The 22,008-nt window shown below is 32.8% G+C and overlaps 1 protein-coding gene across 2 annotated transcripts; it reads left to right on the top strand.

Annotated features, from left to right (window-relative positions):
- Nucleotides 1-7,470: 7,470 nt before the first annotated feature.
- Nucleotides 7,471-21,096, top strand: LOC138125495 (very long chain fatty acid elongase AAEL008004-like). 2 transcript variants are annotated; one of them, XM_069040838.1, is made up of 8 exons: nucleotides 7,471-7,504; nucleotides 17,915-17,980; nucleotides 18,032-18,222; nucleotides 19,798-19,878; nucleotides 19,930-19,986; nucleotides 20,041-20,283; nucleotides 20,343-20,513; nucleotides 20,565-21,096. In XM_069040838.1, the coding sequence occupies exons 1-8, from the start codon at nucleotides 7,486-7,488 to the stop codon at nucleotides 20,730-20,732; spliced, it is 996 nt and encodes a 331-aa protein (XP_068896939.1). In that variant the 5' UTR covers nucleotides 7,471-7,485; the 3' UTR covers nucleotides 20,733-21,096. The 2 variants fall into 2 exon arrangements, with proteins under 2 accessions (XP_068896939.1, XP_068896940.1); XM_069040839.1 differs by lacking the exon at nucleotides 7,471-7,504 and adding an exon at nucleotides 14,939-15,099.
- Nucleotides 21,097-22,008: the final 912 nt, after the last annotated feature.

Below are 22,008 nucleotides of genomic sequence, written 5' to 3'. Positions count from 1 at the left end.
GTCGCGCTGTTGGCTCTGGTGCTGGATTTTTCCTTTTGCTGGTGTCGATCCGGCTCGAATGGACCAATGTTCTCTTGTGTCGAAGGACCAAAATTGATAGTCGTGTATTGGGTAACTAACAATTTATTGAATAATATACAGTAGGTACAAAGAAATAAGTGTAGAGACGAGTCTTGTCTCGAGAGTTAAGTCGATCTTTAGTCGTTCTTGAGTCTTCTGGACGTCCCCACCCCTTCGACAGAGGGGGTGTTGCAAAAGTGGTTGGACGAAGTTCCAACAATTGTATTTATCCACCCCCTGAAGATTTTCTCAAATTTCAGAATTCCACAAAACAACCCGACTTTACCTACAGATTTTACTAAGAATAGCAAAATGAAAAGAAACATGTGCAGTGCAAAGGGCAATAAGTAGTCCTACCTGTTTAACGGTATAGCTGTATTTTATTATCTTAATCTCTCATTTGCGCGCAAGTGTCCTGTACCTTTTGGGGCCGTCAAACTTCTAGCAAAGGGTAAACTGACCGCGGCGCGCTACTGACCAACACCCGAAAAACCGTTGGTGCTATAACTTCCTTTATAGAAACACTATAGCCCGACATGCTATATATTTTTTTTTACATTATATTTCTTGACAGATCGCAGCTAACTTTTTTTTTTAAGTTGCACTGTATATTTTTTTATCTTTATTCTGATAGATGTTTATCTTCTGAATACGCAAACATTAAAATAAAAAATCAAAAATTTGTTTTTAATAAAAAAAATTGAATTTCCAAAACTCAAGTAACCATAACTTTACTATAGCAAATATTCGAAATTACCTCCATTCTCTCTATGCATGAACATGGTTGTTTACATTTTCATATTGTAAATAAAAGTCTCTATAAAACTGAGCAAAAAAAGTTAATAGTGCAATTTGAAAACAAAATGTTGACTATCATTTGTCAAAAACAGAAATCAAGAACAAATATTGGATCAATTGAAATTGTAGCCCATCTAAACCAATTTGTTTGGCATATCAATTACTAAAATCGTATGAAAAATAAGGAAGTTACAGCACCAAAGATTTTTCATGATACACCCGGTATACTATTTTCTCTTCAAGCGGGTCACAAAAAAAATCGGACATGAACTCATTTATTTATTTTATTTTCCTGCAGTTGCATTAAAATTACAATTTTCAAATTTTAAGGTACTAATGATTCCTACTTCCCTTGTAATTATTATTGGTACTTGAAGTTTCGATAATATTAGTAAAGTTTACAACGCTATTTAAATTATCCGATGTATTTTCTGCAAATTAACAGGTAAAACTTTCCCAAAATGGAGAATGATCGTGATTTGTAATTTTTAGTATCCTGAACTTTTACTAAGATACCAGAGCCCAAATCTTCGACATCTCCCATTGTCAAATTGGTGATTCCACCGCATCGACATAATAATTAATAATTCTTCCTCTAGGGAACTCAGAAATTTTACCTTTGTAGCCAGATACTTTCATCAGGAGCACTATGTAGAAATCATACACTTTTCGGGACTTTTTTGGGATTAGATCTTGTATAGAGTTTGCCGCGATCTGTCTCAATTCTGGAGGCGTGCAATACATTTCATTTTCAATTGCATCGGACATACTTCAGTTATTCGTCAAATATAACAAAAATGATCAAAATGTGAATAGCAAATTATTACAACTTACAACTGTTTACTTTTTAACACTGAACGGCAATCTTGCTATTTTTGATTTTGACATCTGACATCCATGCAGATGGGCGACTCGTGTTACACCACAGTGGACCCGGTTAAATATTTGGTAATAATTTCGTTATTTCGCTTTTTTAGGGGCTTTTTTTAATAGGGATAATTTAATTATTAAATATTTCGTGTAACTGATAAAATTGTAATTGATAAATAAATTGTAACAAATGCTCCAATGATCTTACATTTGACTCGGTCGAGCCGCCTGTGGCCACTTCTACTCCTAGGACTTGAAGTATTTCTAGTCCGTTTACAAAAAAAAAACACTTCAACCGTTTCTATAGAGATACACAAAGGCGCGATTCTTGACCGCTTCAAGATAAAGTATTTTATTTTTCTCTATAAAAAACTGCTCACATTAGATACATAATAAACAACTAGTTTTTGTAATGGTAGTACAAATATATGTTTTACAATCAATTAAGATTGAATTCATTAACAAACTACTTGAAGGTCGCATATATACGCACATATAATTTATTTTAGTTCAATTATGAAATTAGGCCGACATTGTGGAGTAATGTCTTCTTTTCATTAGGTAGGTATAATGTTGAAAAGGCGAAATTTTGGTAAATTTATATTCAATGAACAAAAAATCAAAATATCAAGACTCGCATAATCCACTTTTATTTTGACAATTATAATATCCGTATCAGTCAATGTACGAGTCAAGTTTTGTTTTTTATAATCAATTATTAACCTTCAAGATTTTAAAAATCTTTTGGCATTATTTCCTGGTGTAACTCAATATTTACTGGTTTTGTTCAGGTGGGATTTTCACTGTAACTTTTCAGATGAATTTGGATTATTTTTTATCCAAGCTGGTACGGTCCGGTTAGTAAAGAGCGATCAAATAATCTCTAATCGAGTTATCCATGAAACCGAAATCGTATGTCGTTACTTGATCTAAGAAACACAGGTTAGATCTCGAGATATCAATCGCAAAAGACATACGGATTCAAATCCAAGGATGACTCGATTACAAATTCATTTGATCGCTCGATACTAAATTCGACACATTTGTCCTATTAAAGTTTACATAATTGAGAGATCCAGGTAAGTTTGTTAGATTATTGTCGGGTTACAATTTTCTCTCTCTGCTATTCGAATCTCAAAACCGTTTCAAAATTGGAAAATTTTGTTTCGACCAAAATAGAACACGCATTTCACGCAACCGTATAATAATTATTGTGTCATTCCTATTAAAAATGATTGGGTACTTCACAATTATTTCATTATTTATACACCGTAATTAGGTATCGAATCGACGATGGTAATATTTTTTAATCGTAATTTCCGTAATCTGCTTGTCGAAAGGAAATTTTCTTTGTTTACAAAAATCAGCGTGTTCATTTCATAATAATGCGAATAGGATGTGGTTGGAATTAAATTAAAAGTAAATTTTCCCGATAAAAAATACTCTGACGTCAAATACTCGTACATCTTGTTGTTTCCTTCATCTTGGAATGTTTCTCATGTGCTTTGACTGGTGGAACTATGTGAGAAACGTTGTAAATTTACATTACAATCTAAATTAAATATGAGACCAAAGTCAAGTGTTTTATTAAATAATGAGCTTCTTTACAATACATCTGCAAAGTCATGACGATCACGGATCAATATTGACTAGAAGTTTTATGATGCTACCTTAGTGGATATTATTTACATCGTGCTGGTATTTTTTTTAAACAGTGCAAAAATTTTACTTACACAAAATTCACTGCGAACGAATCTGAAAACACGCGAAATTAATTTGCATATAAAGTACGACGATTGCATTAAACAATGCGACTGATGTGAAGGATGTTGCAAGTTATACTCGAAGTTTTAATTAATGTCTTAAGTATTTAAAAACAATAAAATTCAAATTATTTCCTATTTAGAAAATGTTTTGCAAATGAGATCAGTAATAGTATACAGGGGTATTCACGAGTATTAATGGGCCTAACAACGTTCTGACGGAACCAAATAAACATGTTTCTTAAACGAGTAGATACCAATTGATCTTTTTATTTTTTTAATGAATCCAAGACTGCTTTATTGACAATTTTCAGTTGTCATTACGTGACATCTATCATATATTTGTATTAACCTACAAAATTTACATTCATTTAGATGTCAAATTAAAAAAAAAAAAAAAAACCAACCATGATTTTTTTTCTTTTAATAAATGTAAATGATCCACGAAGGCGATGAAAATGTATAACTGGTTGCATTTTCAATATTTGTAAGGCCCATTATTACTCGTGCATTATTACTTCGTGCTCCAATAATCACAGCGCGAAAGACAGGTTAGATCTCGATATATCAATCGTAAAAGACATACGGAATCAAATTCATGGATGACTCGATTACAAATTAATTTGATCGCTCGATATTACGTGCGTGAAGAGAGTGTTTTTTGTGCATGAAAAGGTCTTTTAAGCCGAGACGCAGGTCGAGGCAGTAAAAGCCTTTTTACGATTGATATGTCGAGATCTAACCTGTCTTTCGCGCTATGATTTATTGGAGCATGCAGTTCAAGAAACGACATACGATTTCGGATTCATGGATAACTCAATTTTTTCTATAATTGCTTTCAAAACTAAATTTTAAAATTCAATGACCATGTTGCTAGGTAACTAATAAAAAACAGTGCGTGAAGGCCGTGAAGTGAAAAACAGAAAAAGTTATGTATGTACGTGAAATCGCATTTCACACACTGTTATGTATTGTTTCTACTACTACTAAATGTAAAAAAAAATACACGTAAGAAAATGACCCACTTCACGCATGGATATCATGCGTGAATATAATTTTTTTGAATCAATTATAGAAAAAAACTTTTTTTGCACACTTTACCACTTAATAACGACAAAACATAATGAGCGTTCAACAAATTTGTGGTCAAGCGTGTCGTCGTTTTCTCTCTCTTTTACAAACGTGGGAGGTAGCCTTTATAGTTAGTACGCTTTGATATATCCTTGTGATATATGACCATCATGTAACACTAAGTAAACCAGAAAGCTTTCCTTGATTTTTTTTAAAGAGATCTGTTTTATGCGAAAGAAATAATTCACACCACTGTTTGTTCGCTGAATTTGAGAAGCGCAAGAAGCTCTGATTATGCGTTAACATTAATTTCCTCCAAACATTTTAATAACTTAAGTGAATAAGGCCCGGTTTCTGGAACGGTCCGATAACTTAACGGCCGGTTAAATCCAGCGTTGCTATAGAAACGCTAGAAAGTGACCAATCACATTACATGATTTTGTATTTATCGGTGAGTTAACTAACTGGCAAATAAAATGTTTCCAGAAACCGGGCCTTAATCTTTTCTGATTTTTATTCCGGTAGAAACTACCGAACCTCAACGTTTTTACAGTTTTTATGGGACGTTCTGCAACCTGCAACGAATGCAGTGTGCAACCAAACTGCATAATTTTCCACGTTCTTGCTGAATTTGCAATTCTTCCGTTGGTTAATCCGATTTTAAGGAATGCACTGCTCAAACGCGCTTTCACTTTATGCCAGTTTCTGATGATTTTATTTTGCTTTGTAAAAAACGGTAAATAAATTCCAAAACAAACTGCTAAAAAGATTTTAGTATAGTGTTTGCGGGTCTGAAAATTTTCCGCCACACCCATGGCAGGTCCCAGATGAGTGGGAGACGTTAGAAGAAATTTATGTCCTCAACTACGCTACAGTCAACGCTAAAGTTTTATAGTTCATATAAATCATAAAATTAATGTAACGTAATTTAAAGTGGTACTGACTCTAGATAGCTTTTAATTAATAAAATTAAGGATAAGAGGCAGTATCCATAATTATTATTATTTCATTTTGTATGTTGACAGATAAATTCGTCTATGGTGAAAGTGAGAGAAATATTTTAATATCGGCATGTTCCCAATTAATGATGATTGGAGGCCACAATAAACCGTTCACGATTTTTTTGGGAGCGAGTTGACTGTGGAAGGAGAAGTCAAAATTGCCAAAATAATTTTGTTACAACAAAACATTCCATTAAAATTCTACTTCCAATTTCACTTCAGAAAATATAACCTTAAACTAAAAACAACCTAATCTAACACAAAAGTGTCAATTTCCTTTAGGGAATTTATTGGGTGATTCAAAATGATTGTGGATAAGTATGGCAACTATGTGGGTGGGGTAGAGTTGACATTTCATTAGCGTGCATTTGATTTTTTCATACCATTGATTTGACAATTTTCAAAATTGCGTCAATTCTATCCTACCCACACAGTTGCCACATGCCACATAAATTTTCGTACATAGTTGCCATATTTATCCACAATCATTTTGAATCAACCAATAGTTACCACCGTGGTACTGCCAACAAAATCTGTAGGTGGTCATAACCAACTCGGTCCCAAAAAGATTGTGAATGGCTAATATACACATAAGTTTTTAATATTTTTTATGTAAGCTGCAGAAAAATATTTAACTCTACGGTTGAAGTTCCAAACCAGGTTTCTTTACAAGGGACATTAATTAGTGATTTATTTAGGACAACCTGTATGAAAATTTAACATTTAGCAATAAACAATATTATTTCTTAGAAATGTGGGTGCTGACAAAAAGTTTATTGATTTTTACATAAGTTTATTACCATTTTATTATTGACAAGACCATAATGAATTCGACATTCTTATTAAAATGACGTCTCGCGTCAATGTATAATAAAAATTTTACTACATCATATTTCATACCTGAAATTACATTTTTGTCTGTCGTAAACAAACAAAATGCAGTGGTATTTATCACCTTCCTTGTAAAATGTATGCAAAAAATTCGTCAACCAGAATGAAAATATTGATAAGCAACACACTTGTTATGAGATAAAATCATTGAATTAAGAACTTCCATTCTTTGACAAGAATTGGTACTCGCATTATTATTATTTAGAAACGTATGAGTAGTAGCACTTTCAGGTGCAATACAAGGGAACGCTTTTACCGCTTTTTAATTACAATTTCTATTAGGCCTATGTTGTAAGATTTTTGAAATAATTCGTGTAAAACGTCATTAGTTACAAAATTCAAATGAAAACAATGACTCTCCATAAATAACGAAACCGCACCACTGCTATTTGTTAAGAAAATACCGAAACCGGCTTACGACATACAATAAATTTTATCTAATGCAAACTAGAGAAGCGTTTGATCAGATTTTTGTGTCATTCAGCCTTGGGCAAAAACACACATATTTTTTGTAGAGGTGTATGTAAATGCAAATGGGTATGTCCTGTGAACCGGTGCGCACAGTTTCTTGGGATTTCCAAACAGCTTCTTAGAATTGTGAGGAAGAGGTGAACAAATTAAGCAGAATTGTGACGTATGTGTATTAATGGCTTCCCGTATTGATGACCCCGAGGAAATTCTAAGGTACAATTCAGGTCAATGATTGCAAGCTCTGCCAGGCATTACAAAATTATGTCTGTTGACTGATATAAAATCGTAGATTAGATGCAGCAAATAGAGAATTGCGAGAAACAAATAAAAATTACTAAATGTTAAATGATATAAAATGTGTTAAACGAAATGAGCGATGATTTCACATAACAAATACTTATGGCGGTTTCTCTGAAGAGTCTAAAACTGTTGTGTAATAATAATCTTCAAACGTAAGTTGAATTTTGCTATCTTTTCAGGTGAAAAACTATTATAAATATTTTATTTTAAAGATTTATTATTTTTTGGTGTCAAAATCTGTGCGCGATCATGTGTTTTGTATGGTGAATTTTCCGACTGGTAAGTCCGTCTAATACTTAGTCGATAAAATGTTTAATGTATACCTTATTATACTGGGTGTCCCAAAATTCGCGGAACAACTTAATGGGGCAATAAATATCAACTTGTGTTAGAAAATAATGAGAAAAATAATTAAAAAACTCTATATCTTCAGGTTTGAAGATATGGGGGCTCAAAATATGCAGCTATAATCTCATTTATTTTAAATATTAAAAAGATTTTGAAAATATCAATTAAAAAAGATTTTCAAGAAATTAATTTCAAAACAATTTTTAATAATGTTATGTTTATTATGTGGATTTAAATGTGACAAACCACTGTAACGATCACTCACCGTTGATTTTGCACTCTTGAAGAAAACAATTTTCTGTCATAATTGCCTTTTGTTCATTTGAATAAACCATTTATTTTGCATTTTATACAATAATAAATTTAATAATGGACTGCATTACTAAATTCAATAGTATATTATGTTATGAGGAGCAAAAATGAAGTTTTATGTGCTGCGGCTGGTAGATTGGCTGCCGAACGCAGTGAGGCAGACAAACCAGCCAAAGCACATAAAACCATTTTTGCTCCGAATAACATATACTATTTTTTCTTCAAACCTTCATAACAAATTATTTAAGACATGTTAAGAAACCAGGTAGGAATTTCAAATGATTTAGCTAATTTACTTTACTGCCGCTTATCAGCGGAGATAATAACTTCACGGACGCCCTCAGCGGAGATAATAACTTTATCTGCCGCTCTCAGCGTAGATAATAACTTTATCTGCCGCTCGTCAGCTCGTTAGATGCCAATTTACGGACGTTTGAAGAAAAAATATATAATTTAATAATGTGGTATCAGGTGTTCATTTAAATTTCCAGTCAAAGTTGGCGTTGAGGGGTCGATTGTGAACGCACCACGGATTTCGGATCACGGATCAGCTGTTTAAATCTTAGGTTTTTATACGAGTGGTGCGTTCACAATCGACTCATCAACGCCAACTTTGACCGGAAATTTAAATGAACACCCGATGCTTTACAGACAGCATAACAACCATTACTGGCATTACTGCATAAAAACTAATGTTGCATCAAAAACATTTAATACGGATTTTTTTAATTTTTATCGGTGTAAATATTGACAATACAATACTGAATAAAGTCTGGCTGAACACATTTGGAAAATATTTTTATTTATTTATTCGTGTTATTGAAACAACTTGCCTGTTATTTTTTATTTGTAATTTTCATATATTCTGACATTTAATATCTAAATTATATTTCCAAATAAAATACTACTCGCAAGGCGTGGTTTTACTGAACTCGTATAGCTAAGAACTGGGTGTTTTTTAAAATTTCACCTCAAAGTACGATGAAGAGTCGATTGTGACCGCGCTATACGGTATATACGGATTAGGTACAGATCACGGATCAGCCGTTTAAATCTTACGGATTTACACGAGTGGTGCGTTCACAGTTGACTCTTCAACGTCTACTTTGAGGTGAAATTTAAAAAAACACCAGATATTTAGTCGTTGCACTCATGCTCTAATCAGCCATCTCGTTCAGTAGAACAACATTTTTGTAAACTTTTTGGGAGATATATGGTGTACCGGGTGATTGTTTAAGTTGGCAATACAATTAAGAACATTTTTTAATTTGGTTATTTATAACACTGCAACTGGATATGTTTTGTTGGTTTATTTGACAAATATGTGATATAGGTATAGCATTAACAACGACAAGCCACCAATAACCGGAAGTTACTCCTGTTATACGATTTAAAATACGATCCAGTGTTACCAACTTAAACAGTCATTGATCACCCCGTACTATTAAATATCAGTTACTTTTGAAAGAAACTGTTTTTTTTTTAATAAAAATAAAATTTAAATTGTTGCATTTTTGAGAAAGTTATCGTAAGTAAGTGAAAGAAAATTCCAACTACAGACGACCTCTATATAATGAGCAATTTTACTCCCTGATTGTATGGAGTAAAGTGTCTCTTTTTTCCCCTTGGGCAAAAAAACATAGCCAAATCAAGCTTTTAGTCAACTTTATTTCCCTCTGGAAAAAAAGCATAGGGAACTCAACATTTTATGATACATATTTATTTCATATTAATTTTCTATTTTAGTTTGGAGCCCGAGGGCGAAGCCCGAAGGTCCTCCCGAGGTGCTTATACTGCTTTTTTCACGATCCAACAATTTTAATTGAAAAAAATCGAAAGTGTCAAAATAATTTTTAACTGTCAACATGACACTTAAATTTAACTTGACAGTTAGTGATAATTTACTATGGCGGACAATAAATTTAGGCCGGCCTGTCATTGAGTTGACATCAAAATGTGAAGCTGGCATTATGTTTAACTAACCCCATTTTCGATTTTTGTCATTCTTGTCATCGTGATAGCGATAATCAAAATTAAAATTGGGAAAAGAAGCGTGCACCAGAGAGAAGTGCTACTACAAATCAGTTATGCTAGTGCGTCATGATCTGTTAGTTACGAAAAAGGCGAAGGAAACTCCAAACAGCTTAAAAACCTTCAGTTTGACAAACTGACACATCAGTCATAATGACAATAAATGGTCGCTTGCATTGACTTTTTTGAAATGTCAGAAATTTGCCGGCCTAAATTTATTGTCCGCCATAGTACATATTTTCGGCTTTTTTCTATTAAAATCGTTGAGTCGTGCAAAAAATAGTATATGCACCTCGGGAGTGAATGATTTTTACCCTCAGTGCTTTGTAGAACCCTCGGGCTACAAACTGCTCCTCGTGTAAAAATCATGCATTTCACTCCCTCAGTGCATAATATACTATTTCGTTTCGTTTCAAGCATAATACAATCAGAATTTGATCTTATCTGGGACACCTATCACTATCTTATGCAACACGAAAATAACATTTTCAATTAGTATAGTCTTTGCCAAAATCAAATAACCACCAACACTGCATTCTACCCAGAAAATCAACCGGCAACGTTGTGTACTCAGATTTGATTGGTCTAGCATCCTAGTAATATCAAAGTTGCCATTATACATACACTTAATGTAATTTTGTTTTCACGAACTTAATTCAACAGGTGGTGGTTATTTGGATTTGGCACGGTCCATACAATCCACTCAGTGATAGATTTTACGATTTAAAATTCTAGTTCTAAAACATAACGCAGTAAAAAATACTAAACGCGCCAGGTTAAGTGTTTGACGTAGGTAATTCAGTATAACATTGGTAGCCCTACATAACAATTCGCGCCACTTGTCATTACTACCGGCACATTGTACACTTGGCGGGTTGACAATTGCTGATTTGAACGGGTTGTCGGTACTAGTCTTTCAATCGTTATAAGTTGTTATTGAAATGACCGATTTTTTTAAGATGAACTAGATGATGAATTTTTACGCGCCGTTGTACTTTTCATAGCATAGCCTTGGGGTAACTATGTATGGTCACGTGTCTCCGTGTCTGTCAAAAAATGTAAAATCTAAGCGCGTATGGAATTTAATAATAATCATTGTCTTTTGTCTTAGATTGTGCTTGTGTTCTCAAAGTTTAGAAAACAATTGGACATTTTCAAAACTTGCGTTTGCCCTAAATATTTCAACAAAATAAAGTTAATAAGGTAAATATTTCTCACTAAACTACATTAAGTCGAGAACAAAAAGTCATTTGAAATTTGGATATAATACATACATATAGTAACGTTTAGAGAAATGCGAACAACAGATGAAAAATAACATTTTCTCTTCTAGTTATCTTAATTCTTGCACATTATTGTTAGTTAAGTGAGTTTTAACAAGTTCTAATTGGCACATTAATAACGATTTAAACAATATCCCCTAGAAGAATTCTTCTCAATTTTCACAGTAGAAAAATTCCAGAAGAATTCATAGTTGAAACATTTTTATTTTCAAGGCACTAATTGATTAACTTGACGCTGAGTTTGTTTCATTTTTGGAAAATCAGCACCATGAAGATTGTAGGGAATATGAGTAAATATTAATGACTGGGTGTAAGATCCATCAAATAGGTGAATTTCTCGATATTTTGCAACAAACATTATGGACAGTGACCATGGCAATGAGCTCTTGGGAGCAGGAGCTTTGTCCTGTCCACCTCGTTATTTCTTTCTTTTATTCTTGGTTGGACAGCGTATTTTGAGGTTTTACGAGATTTTTAAATTCGTAGTTTGACGATTTTGTTTAACAAGGAGAGGTCGCCAGATGTGCGACGGCTTTTTGGAGACAAAAAAATCAGGGTGGTTGCCCCGACTGCCCATATGACCACCCTGAAAGGAAACGCCCGAACGTTCGTAAATTTACGAGAAAAAAAATGGCAAATTTTGACGCCTTTCTCGCGAAAGAAAGAAAATGCATTACTGTAACCTTCTTTATAATGTTTTTGTTTTTTAATTAAATTTTGTAAATTAAATTAGGTTTAAAAATTTTATTTTTAAAAGTTTTTGGCCCACTGGCCCACCATTTTTTTTCTCGTAAATTTACGAGTGTTCGGGCGTTTCGTTTCAGAGCAGTCGGGGCAACTACCTTGATTTTTTTTGGTCAAAATCATAGCTGGCCTACGTTCCTGCGTACACACACTTTCTTTAATACATTTCACTACAATAGTGAAAGACGTTATCTTGTGATAAAAAAAAATTATTGGGTATGTACGTCTATGCTGTAATTTTAGAATTAAAAAAAAATATATCACTAAATCCTACATACCTATAGAAAACTACGGCAGATAAAGCAAAACTGTAGATGTAAAACTCTTTTTGTAGAGCACACAATGTTTTTGAAAAAATCAAGAACGACGGTATTTTTTATCTATTACAGTTCAGAAGTGAGAGACCTTCAAAACCGCTTTGCGAAGTACTCTAATTTTGCGTAACTTGGACATTTATCTGTTCAATTAAAAAAAAATATGTAAATGTTGTTTAAAAATTCTGAAAAAAATCACATAGTATCTAAATACCATGAAGAAATTGGTAATGCCAATTAGAAATAATTCCCAATCATTTTCCATTTTTAAAAATAAGAAACAAAATTTATCAGGAAATTGTGAAATGCTCTAGGGCGTACTATTTACCACAAAATAATGATTCTCTTTTTAAATTGTAGATCATTTTTGTGAAAATTGGGAAATTTATCAGATATAAAAAATCAGGTCGTGTTATTTTTGGCAAGATTATTTATTCCAGAATACAAACTTTAACGTTAATTATTTATTTATAATACTTACAGTTATTAAAAATAATTTGAAAATCTGACAGGAGTAGCATGCAATTTTAATCACTTTTGACAGATGACAGAGTAGCAGGACGTTTTAACCGCGATAAACATTTTTGATTGGATGAAAGCAAGCGCTTTGTTGTTGTATTGTAAGTTTACAGATCAATGTAGTATTTAATACGTAATTCTCAATTATATGGCTCCAACAATTCATCCATTGGAAAAATGTGTGTAGCAAAATGTGAAGAGGAAAATGGACAAACTATCATAATACAGGGTATGGGTATTGCTATGGAAACTTGTGTTGTGTTCAATATCATCGTCAAGAAAATAAAACTGAAACATCCAAACCTAACCTCACAAATTTTGCCAGAGTGTACCTCTAAAAGCGGACGTATTTGCAGTTTCTATTAAAAAATACAGATTTTTTATGTTTATTTAAAAACAGCATTGGATTTAAATAATATTATTATATTAATTATTTATGCCTTGCTCCTTATTCCTCCAAGTACTATCATCCATAATGATATATTTTTATAGAATAGGTACAGTTGCGGAATTAAAATTTCGGGCACTATTGTCAATGTCATGATATAAACTCAAAAACAACCTTTACGTTAATAACCTTATTTTTTACTCTTGCCATGTTTTTGTCTTTTTGGCATTCAAAAATTGTCATTTGTGGCATAATAACGGGTAGGCAACATATCAAAGCGATGATTTATTTACACTCAGTGCAACTAACTGAAATCTCAAAATTCAAAATTGATTGGGTGACTGACACAGAAAAGTTTAATTTTTGAATGTCAGTCATGATGGCAGTAGAAGGTGCTTTACAGAGATTTTGTTGAAGTGACAGAAAAATAGTGCCTGAAATTTTTATTCCGCAACTGTACATATTACATTATTATTAATTAAAAAAAAATTAATTTTAATTTACTTAAAATCAGTAACGAGCATCATATAAGTTTTCACTTCTGTTGTGCGGTCTTAAGCACACATTCTTTTTTTTTTTTTTTTTTAAGACAGCTCTACGAAATAGAGCTTTCGAAGTAAATTTCTTCGTGCGTCAACAACAGATTGTTGAGATTTTAATATCTGTTGAATATTTTACTTCATGGCGTCCTTCTAATTATCTAATCCTTTGTTTATTTTTTATTACCCACACTAATTTTCTTTGTTGGAACAGCCATCGTTCTCATCAGATTAATCTTCCAGTCCCAGAAAAACTGCGTTTGAGCACTGTCTTTATACGTTACATATTTTTTGTCACTGAATAATACAAAATATTTTTTTCTTGGCTTGAAATTAAACTCTTAAATCAACTTTGAGAGGAATTCGGTAAAAATAGCTTAAATTTCACAAAACGGATTTAGTGCATGTCTGGAGCAACAACTCCTTTTTTTGGTTTTTTCGATAACCCTAGTGCTTTGAACTTTATTTATTAGTATTACACTTATTTTTAAATACCAATACGTCCACCTAAATCGTTAAGAAATCAAATACATACCAAGAGCTTAATTGGTATTGGGTAATTAGCCAAAGATATAAGTAAATACTTATCGTCATTTTCTTTATACCTGAAATTAACATATTAATTACTTTGCCTTTGGTATGTTTCCACAAGTTTAAAAGAATTTAGTCATTTCGGAATATTTTCAGAATACAGGTAAATATTTACTTGCAGACAGTTGTTAAATTTTGATCAAAATGATCAAAAAGTAGTATTTCTAAAAGGTACAAAAAATTTAAAAAAATATGATTCACCTCAAAGATTATTTTAAATGTAAAAACATAAGAATTTTAAATGATAAGTTAGAGAAGCTTTCTGTTACAATTACTTCTTCAAAAGGTCTTACTTCCGATGTGACTATTGCGGAATTCAGTGTAATTTTTTTTTATTTATTAAAGTACAAAGATTGAAATATTGTGGAACCTGTGATTATGTAATTATTGAAATAATTTATTTTGCAGACAGTTTAACGTGAAAAATAAATTAATTACGAGTATGTATAACAAACTGATGCACGTAAAAAATAAACGTGGAAAGAAAGAATTGTGACATTATATCACAATTATGTTGTGTCGGGTTATCACGGAATTTCCTGTAAAAATCTGTAGATGAATGCTGTGAATAGCAAAGTCCAAAATATACTGTAAGATAGGTCAAGTTTTCAGAACAGGTGGGGAAGCGTTATAAAAGTAAGCACTCGCTACTGGAAGAAAACTTTGTTCAAGTTCGTTGTTGGTGTAGTTTAATAAATACAATTCCTCCATCGACAAGTTGTAAAATTAAACAAGAATCAATAACACAAACAATAAATATATTAGTGACTTGTGTTCTGTGATAAATTAATTAGGCAATAGTAAGGTAAGTCAGTTATTTGATTTAAAAAAATGGGGAAGTCATAAACAAACCTTGAAACGAAAAAATAAAGTTTTAATTTAGGGAAAACCATTCGTCTACTTTTGCATATTTAAAAATTAAACAAAACAATTTTTTATTATTAAATATTAACCTCGCTCTGTTTAAATATTCCAAAGCCTCGGCCACCGCCGAGCAAAGCAATTGCAACAAAGATTATTTTAAAACACATTTGACATTTCGCATCAATCAAATCTTCAATTGAAAAAATCGACTTTCTAATGACGAAACTTGACGCACTCACATTTTGAAAACAAACCTTGCTACACAGCAAAATTATTACCAACTATGTACGAATCGTTTTGCAATAATTTTCTGCACCATAAACGAAACCGTTGATTGGCGTTTTCTTATTGTAATTATTGCAAAATTACGAATCGAGACACTTTCATTGTTTGTATAGGAGTTATCATGTGTAGCACTTTCCATTTTGTTCTTGCAGCACTGTGAACTGACACCTTAGCCCACATTGCCGCCAAGCAATTGCATTCAATTATTATATAACCGCACGCTTATAATTTAAAGTACCGGAATTTTCCGCCGATCAATTTCAAAATTATATTACCATAGACTTGAAATGCTCAACTTTCAGTTGCTCCGACATTAAATGCCAACGAAGTGAGGCAATATGGAAAGCAATGCGACTTTTTTCAAATTGAGACGTTTAACACCGTTTTGTCAACAAGTCAAACAAAACATGTCATTGAACCAATTCTATTTGTTTTGCCTTTTGACACTCGAGGATTGACCTTAACATCAAACAATTCGAAAACATGTAAAAAGTGATGAAACACCGACAAGTCGCATATTTCGCCACCTGGAAACTATTTACTTTTAATTTAATTAGATTCAAAATATGTTGAGACAAGTTGGCACTCAGACACTCGCGGATAGATAGACGTAAGTGATATAATTATTATTGACGAAATAAGACGTAACGAAGAGACGAGAGTGAAAAGCGAATGTGTGGAGCATTAATTCGATGGTTTTGTTACTAAACATTTTGTTACTACAGATACATTTGAATAAATAAACAATGCGGTACGTCTTTTTATTAACATTAATTTACACCATGCGAATATAAATTTTCGCAAATTCCTCGTGTTATTGAGGAAATCGTTAGATGGTCAATGATAAGTCGTGTCCTTTGTCTCCTCTCTACAAAAGTATTTACAGTTCTGTAGTTAATGTTGCCTTTGCAATTTCAAGCTAAATCATCTATCTTTGCAATTCTCCTGCAAAATTTACCTACATTTATTGGTCACTGAACATTACGTCATTGCAGTTATTTAAATAAAACGATTTGCAGTCTCAGCATTTGCACGTCAACTAATAATAAATCGTTCACTGCGGACTTGAATAGAAAATTTTCACCAACAAAGAAAATATTCTTGTTGCTTTGTTCTACCACTATTACGCTATGATAGTTACACATTGAGATAAAAATGTCTAAATTTCAAGGTTAATCTTGGCCTCGGAGATGATTTTCTCAAGTTAAACTTGAACCTATCACGATGGAAACGTTGTAATAAACATTATGTATATGGTTCTTGGTTCTTGATCATAACCTCAGATGAGGTGCTTAACTGTTCATTACTTTTGTTTTGTTGATTACAAATATGTTAAACTGTAGTTATCCGTTAAATAGGTACTTAATTAAGGACATTGTTCTTAATTACCACGTTCTTGCATTTTACATAATATGTACTATAAACGTAAAATAATGAATATCATGCAGTTCTCTAGAGTACCAGTTTCTTTGATTTTATAAAATCTTTGAAAAAAACTAAAAAGTAAGAATACCAAACCAGAGCTTTTCTCCAGATAACATATTACATTTTCTGATGAGTGACAGGTAAAGTGTTCCTTCATAATTAGGTATTTCTAAATCATGTATTAACATATTTTCCCTAATTTATTGGAAATTCTCTTGATACATCAGTGAAGTTTCGTCCAAGTCGTTCTTTATGCCTTCATTTTTGTTTTGAAACTAAGAGCTAAACTTGACTTTCAAACCTTATTGAGTCGAGTTGGGTCATTGGTTTGGCTGTTGGGTCTACCTTTTCTTGTTCATTTTTTCTTTTCCCTTACAACTTTAACCAGTTCTGACAGTGGATTGTCAAGTTGTTGCAAAAAGAAATGAACCAAAGGAAGAGTTTCTTTGTTTTTACGCTTTGTTTGCAACCTAAATACTGCTAATAAGATTCATAAATTTAAAAAAAACGATCGAGAGTTATACTGCAGCTTAATCTGTTGAGTGTTATAATCATTTAATTAACGTCAAAATTGTTTAATAGATTTGTAACCCTGACGGTACAATAAAAACAAATTCGCTGACCTTAAACACAAGAAATATGTATATTCAGCACTTTAAACTAACATGAAATTAATATTGGGGGGATAAGTTTAGTGTTTCCAAAAAACTAAGCTGTTTATCATAGTTAGATAATGCAATTAGAAGATAATACACCCAATAAAAGATGCAAATAACTTCTGATTAGGAGTTGATAAGTTGGAAGTGTTGTTGCAATAGGTACATATCTTTATTCAAAAACGTTGTCAATTGCCTTATTAATTTGTTAATTGTATGCACCTTTTCGTCCAAATTGCTTGCTATTCGCAGCAGCAACAATTCATGTATCAATATCCATTAGTTCGTACTTTCACGAAAGAATTTGTTTAGTGATCTAATAGTTTTCATTTATATTCTCAGATAAGTTCCGAACTGTGGGGCAGTGATTTAATTTAGTTTTTGTTTCAGACAAAATGGCACAAATATTAACAAATGTGATAGAGGGATACCACGACCTCATGGATAACAAAAGTGGTAAGTGTGAAGTTTTTTCGCCAATTTGGGGTATTTATGATCAAATCCTAGATCCCAGGGTAAACGACTGGTTCCTGATGAGTTCGCCATTCCCCACGATGTGCATCTGCCTAACATACGCTTACACTGTTAAAGTAATAGGTCCCAGACTAATGGAAAATAGGAAGCCGTTCGATCTGAAGTATACCTTAATCCTGTACAACTTGTTCCAAGTTATATTTAGCACGTATTTGTTTTACGAGGTGAGTTACCAAATTGGATAAATTATGAAAATATTCTTTCATCTTTCAAGGACGACTAGATCACGCATAGTGCACGATCAGCAAAATGCTTATTCAAAATTATGTAAACAAATATTTTTTCTACTTCGGTGTCACAACGAGCATTTTGTGACACCGAAAACAGTTTCACAAAGATCAATTTTATAGCATCGTTTCTGGTGATAATTGAATGTGGGCCTGGGCTTGGTATTGATGTGTTAAATGTGATGTCATTTGAACCTGAATCCATGTTTTGGATCAAAATAAACTTTTAAGGGGGTAGATTTGTAACAACATTTTGGAGACAATTTGAAATTTAATTTTCATATACATATAATCTATTAAGAGCCGTTTTGATTTCCGGAAATTATTTCGACCTGTCGAGCGTGGTGATTACGCTAAAAGAACGAGACAGGGAGAAATAATAATTTCTGGAAATCAAAACGGCTCAAAATAGATTCAGCTAGAAAATCGCATAAATAATAGTAGATTACATACCGAGGTGGAAAGTGTTTCATTCCTGTCGAGAGCTAAGATAGTTTACCAAGGCGTAGCCGAGGTGAACTAATGCTCGAGACAGGAAGGAAACACCTTCCCATCGAGGTTTGTATAGTATTTTATTCGGAATCGTTACATTTTTAGCAAATAAACAATTAATTTGGTGCAATTTCATTTCTACCGTTTTTCGACAATTCGTGTACGCCACTGGAAAAACGTCATAACAGGGCGGAAAGTGGCCTATTACTGACCAAGAGAGGGAAGAAAAGATAAAAAGAAATGGTTAACTTTCCGCCCTCGAATAAGGTTAGGAATGCGCATATTACAATACGATTCCGAATAAAATTATTTATAAGTGTGTATTGATGAATGAATGCCCGCGTGATATGATTTCCGAAAATCTCTCTAGTGATTTCCGGAAATCAGTGTGTAATGGTAATTTTCACTAAATCATCGTCTTATTGGTTGCTAAAGTAAAAATTACAAAATTTGATTGGTTATAATTTTATGAATGCGATTTTCATATATAATCTATTAAGAGCCGTTTTGATTTCCTGAAATTATTTCGACCTGTCGAGTTCTTTTTGCGATTACGCTAAAAGAACGAGACAGGGAGAAATAATAATTTCTGAAAATCAAAACGGCTCGAAATAGATTCAGCTATAAAATCGCATAAATAAAATTATTTATAAGTGTGTATTGATGAATGAATGAATGATTTCCGGAAATCAATGTGTTGTATGATGTCCATGGTGATTTTCACTAAATCATCGTCTTATTGGTTGTTAAAGTAAAAATTACAAAATTTGATTGGTTATAATTTTATTAATGCGATTTTCAATGAAATCACAAATAAAAGTCACTAGATAATTATTTTATATTTAAAAAAATTAAATTAATGAAGCCGAAGTAGAAAAAATAGCATGTTACACTCGTTTCACAGGATATTTGTTGAACTCGTTCCTTTAGAGCACGACGCTCTACTAAACCATCTCGTTCAATAGTAGACTGTCTTGTGCAACTCGTATAACAATATAAAGGGTGTTTTTGTGTATTTAGAGCGCCGCTGCGGGATGGGCCTCTCACTATAGCTTAAAATGCCAGCCGGTGGATTACTCGCTAAATCCATTAGCGTTAAGGGTAAGTAATATTACTCAGTCAATTGACATTCGCTGATGATCTTATTTGCAGATGGCGAGAGGTTGCTGGTGGTACTACTTTTCCAAATTCACGGAATTTCTAGATACGGTTAGTCCCCATTAATCGCTTCGACTCCCTCTCTACCCAATAATCTTCTTCCAGATCTTCTTCGTTTTGCGGAAAAAAAACGACCACATTTCGACCCTCCACGTGATCCACCACGGGATCATGCCCATGTCTGTGTGGTTCGGCGTCAAATTTACCCCAGGCGGTCACTCCACTTTCTTCGGATTCTTGAACACTTTTGTCCACATCATCATGTACTCTTACTACCTGATCGCCGCACTTGGACCCCAGTACCAGAAGTACCTGTGGTGGAAGAAGTATCTTACCACCATCCAAATGGTAAACATCACTGATCGATCACAACCGACACAACTTAAGCTGCGCGATTTTTTGTTCAGGTACAATTTGTGTTGGTCATGGTCCACGCCTTCCAGTTGCTCTTCATTGATTGCAATTACCCGAAGGCGTTCGTCTGGTGGATAGGTCTACACGCCGTCATGTTCTACTTCTTGTTCTCCAAATTCTACAAACAAACTTACGTGAAGAAAGACAAAAGGGTTAAAGTGGAAGTGAGTAATTACAAAAATTCATACATTTCCAATTACAAATTCGGTTTTCAGGATCAGAAAGATGATGAGAAGACGAAGAAGTCTAATTTCATGTTGTGTTTCACGACGCAAACGGCGCTCTACGAGAAAACTGATGACGTTAAAGAGATGTCCAAAGGGTACACTTCTGATGGCAATCGGTTGAGGAATAGGGTATTCATAGACAACCCTCGGGCGTAATGCAATTAAAAACAAATCATTTATGTTTTCTAATGAAGTAGAATGCTCCTCTTACCAGATATGTCATCACACTAGCTGTATTAATTCGTAATTAAGTACGAAAATGAAATTGGGAAATAAGAATCGATTCGTTTTAATGAGAAGAAGCCCAGTTCAAGTTTTTACGTATCTGTAAGATACATTTTCATTTTTGAGTTTATGACTCGTGAGACTTTTTTCAAACTGTTATTTTCGAACAGGGAAAAATCGTTATTATTTTTTATTTGTTGTATTTAACTAGGATTAGATTATATTTATTGTAAATTCTTGTAAAGTACCTTGTAAACTAGTAGTTTTAAGGAAATACATTCTATTTAAATTATAATTTTTTTTCTAGAATATTGGGTTAGAACCACCGTTAAAATAGTGGAAAAATATAACCACTAATTAAAAAAAAAGCGTTTGTAATATGAATGGGTTGTCGCAAATTACATTCAGATAACCTTCAAAGCCTGTTTCACTTTCATCTGACCAGTTCGGCGATCCGCAGCTTGCAACCTGAGGTTGTGTAAGAATTTTATTACACATCATATTATTTTATTATAGTACCTACCTGCTATACAGTGAGTTTTTTTTAAGACTGGCCATAGGGTTTTACATGCTGATTTTTCAACCCCCTGTTAACTTGTCCTCATGAAAATATTCAACCCAATTTAATTTAATAACCAGGAGCAAGGAATAAGCTAGCAAAAAGACGTTTTTTGAATTCCGTTTGCTTCAATTTTAAATTTTCAGTACCTAGGTTAAAATTTCACCTGTATTTGTAATTTTGATATGTAATTGATTGTGTAATTGCTTAAGTGCTCTGGAGGCCATTTTAAACATTTCATTTAATTTTTAATGAAGAAAGAAACCTTGTTATAACATAAAATAAAAAATGAATCTATCGTTATTAAAGTAAGATTAAATCACAGGCACGTGTCCATTAATAAAAATTATTTGTGAATTATAATCTTGTCCGGATGTTTATAATTCACGCTTTAAAATCTTTAAATAAAGAATCGCAAAAAAATCTACACAACTATATAGTCCTACAGAAACTCCAGTGGAATTCGGCTTTGGTTGTAAATTTAACAACAACAACCGAAGAATAAGATTTTATTATCAAGTAATAAATATTGTCATAAATACAACTACCACTATAGTCCTACAGAAACTCTAGTGGAATTAGGCTTTGGTTGTAAATTTATGTTTGTCACTTGAAAAATAGAATTTTATGGTGCAGCAATAATCCTAC

The sequence above is a fragment of the Tenebrio molitor genome, chromosome 3 (assembly GCF_963966145.1).
Source record: "Tenebrio molitor chromosome 3, icTenMoli1.1, whole genome shotgun sequence".
Classification (NCBI taxonomy): Eukaryota; Metazoa; Arthropoda; class Insecta; order Coleoptera; family Tenebrionidae; genus Tenebrio; species Tenebrio molitor.
The sequence above is the reverse complement of the archived record's forward strand: the minus strand, read 5'-3'. Positions and strand labels throughout refer to the sequence as shown.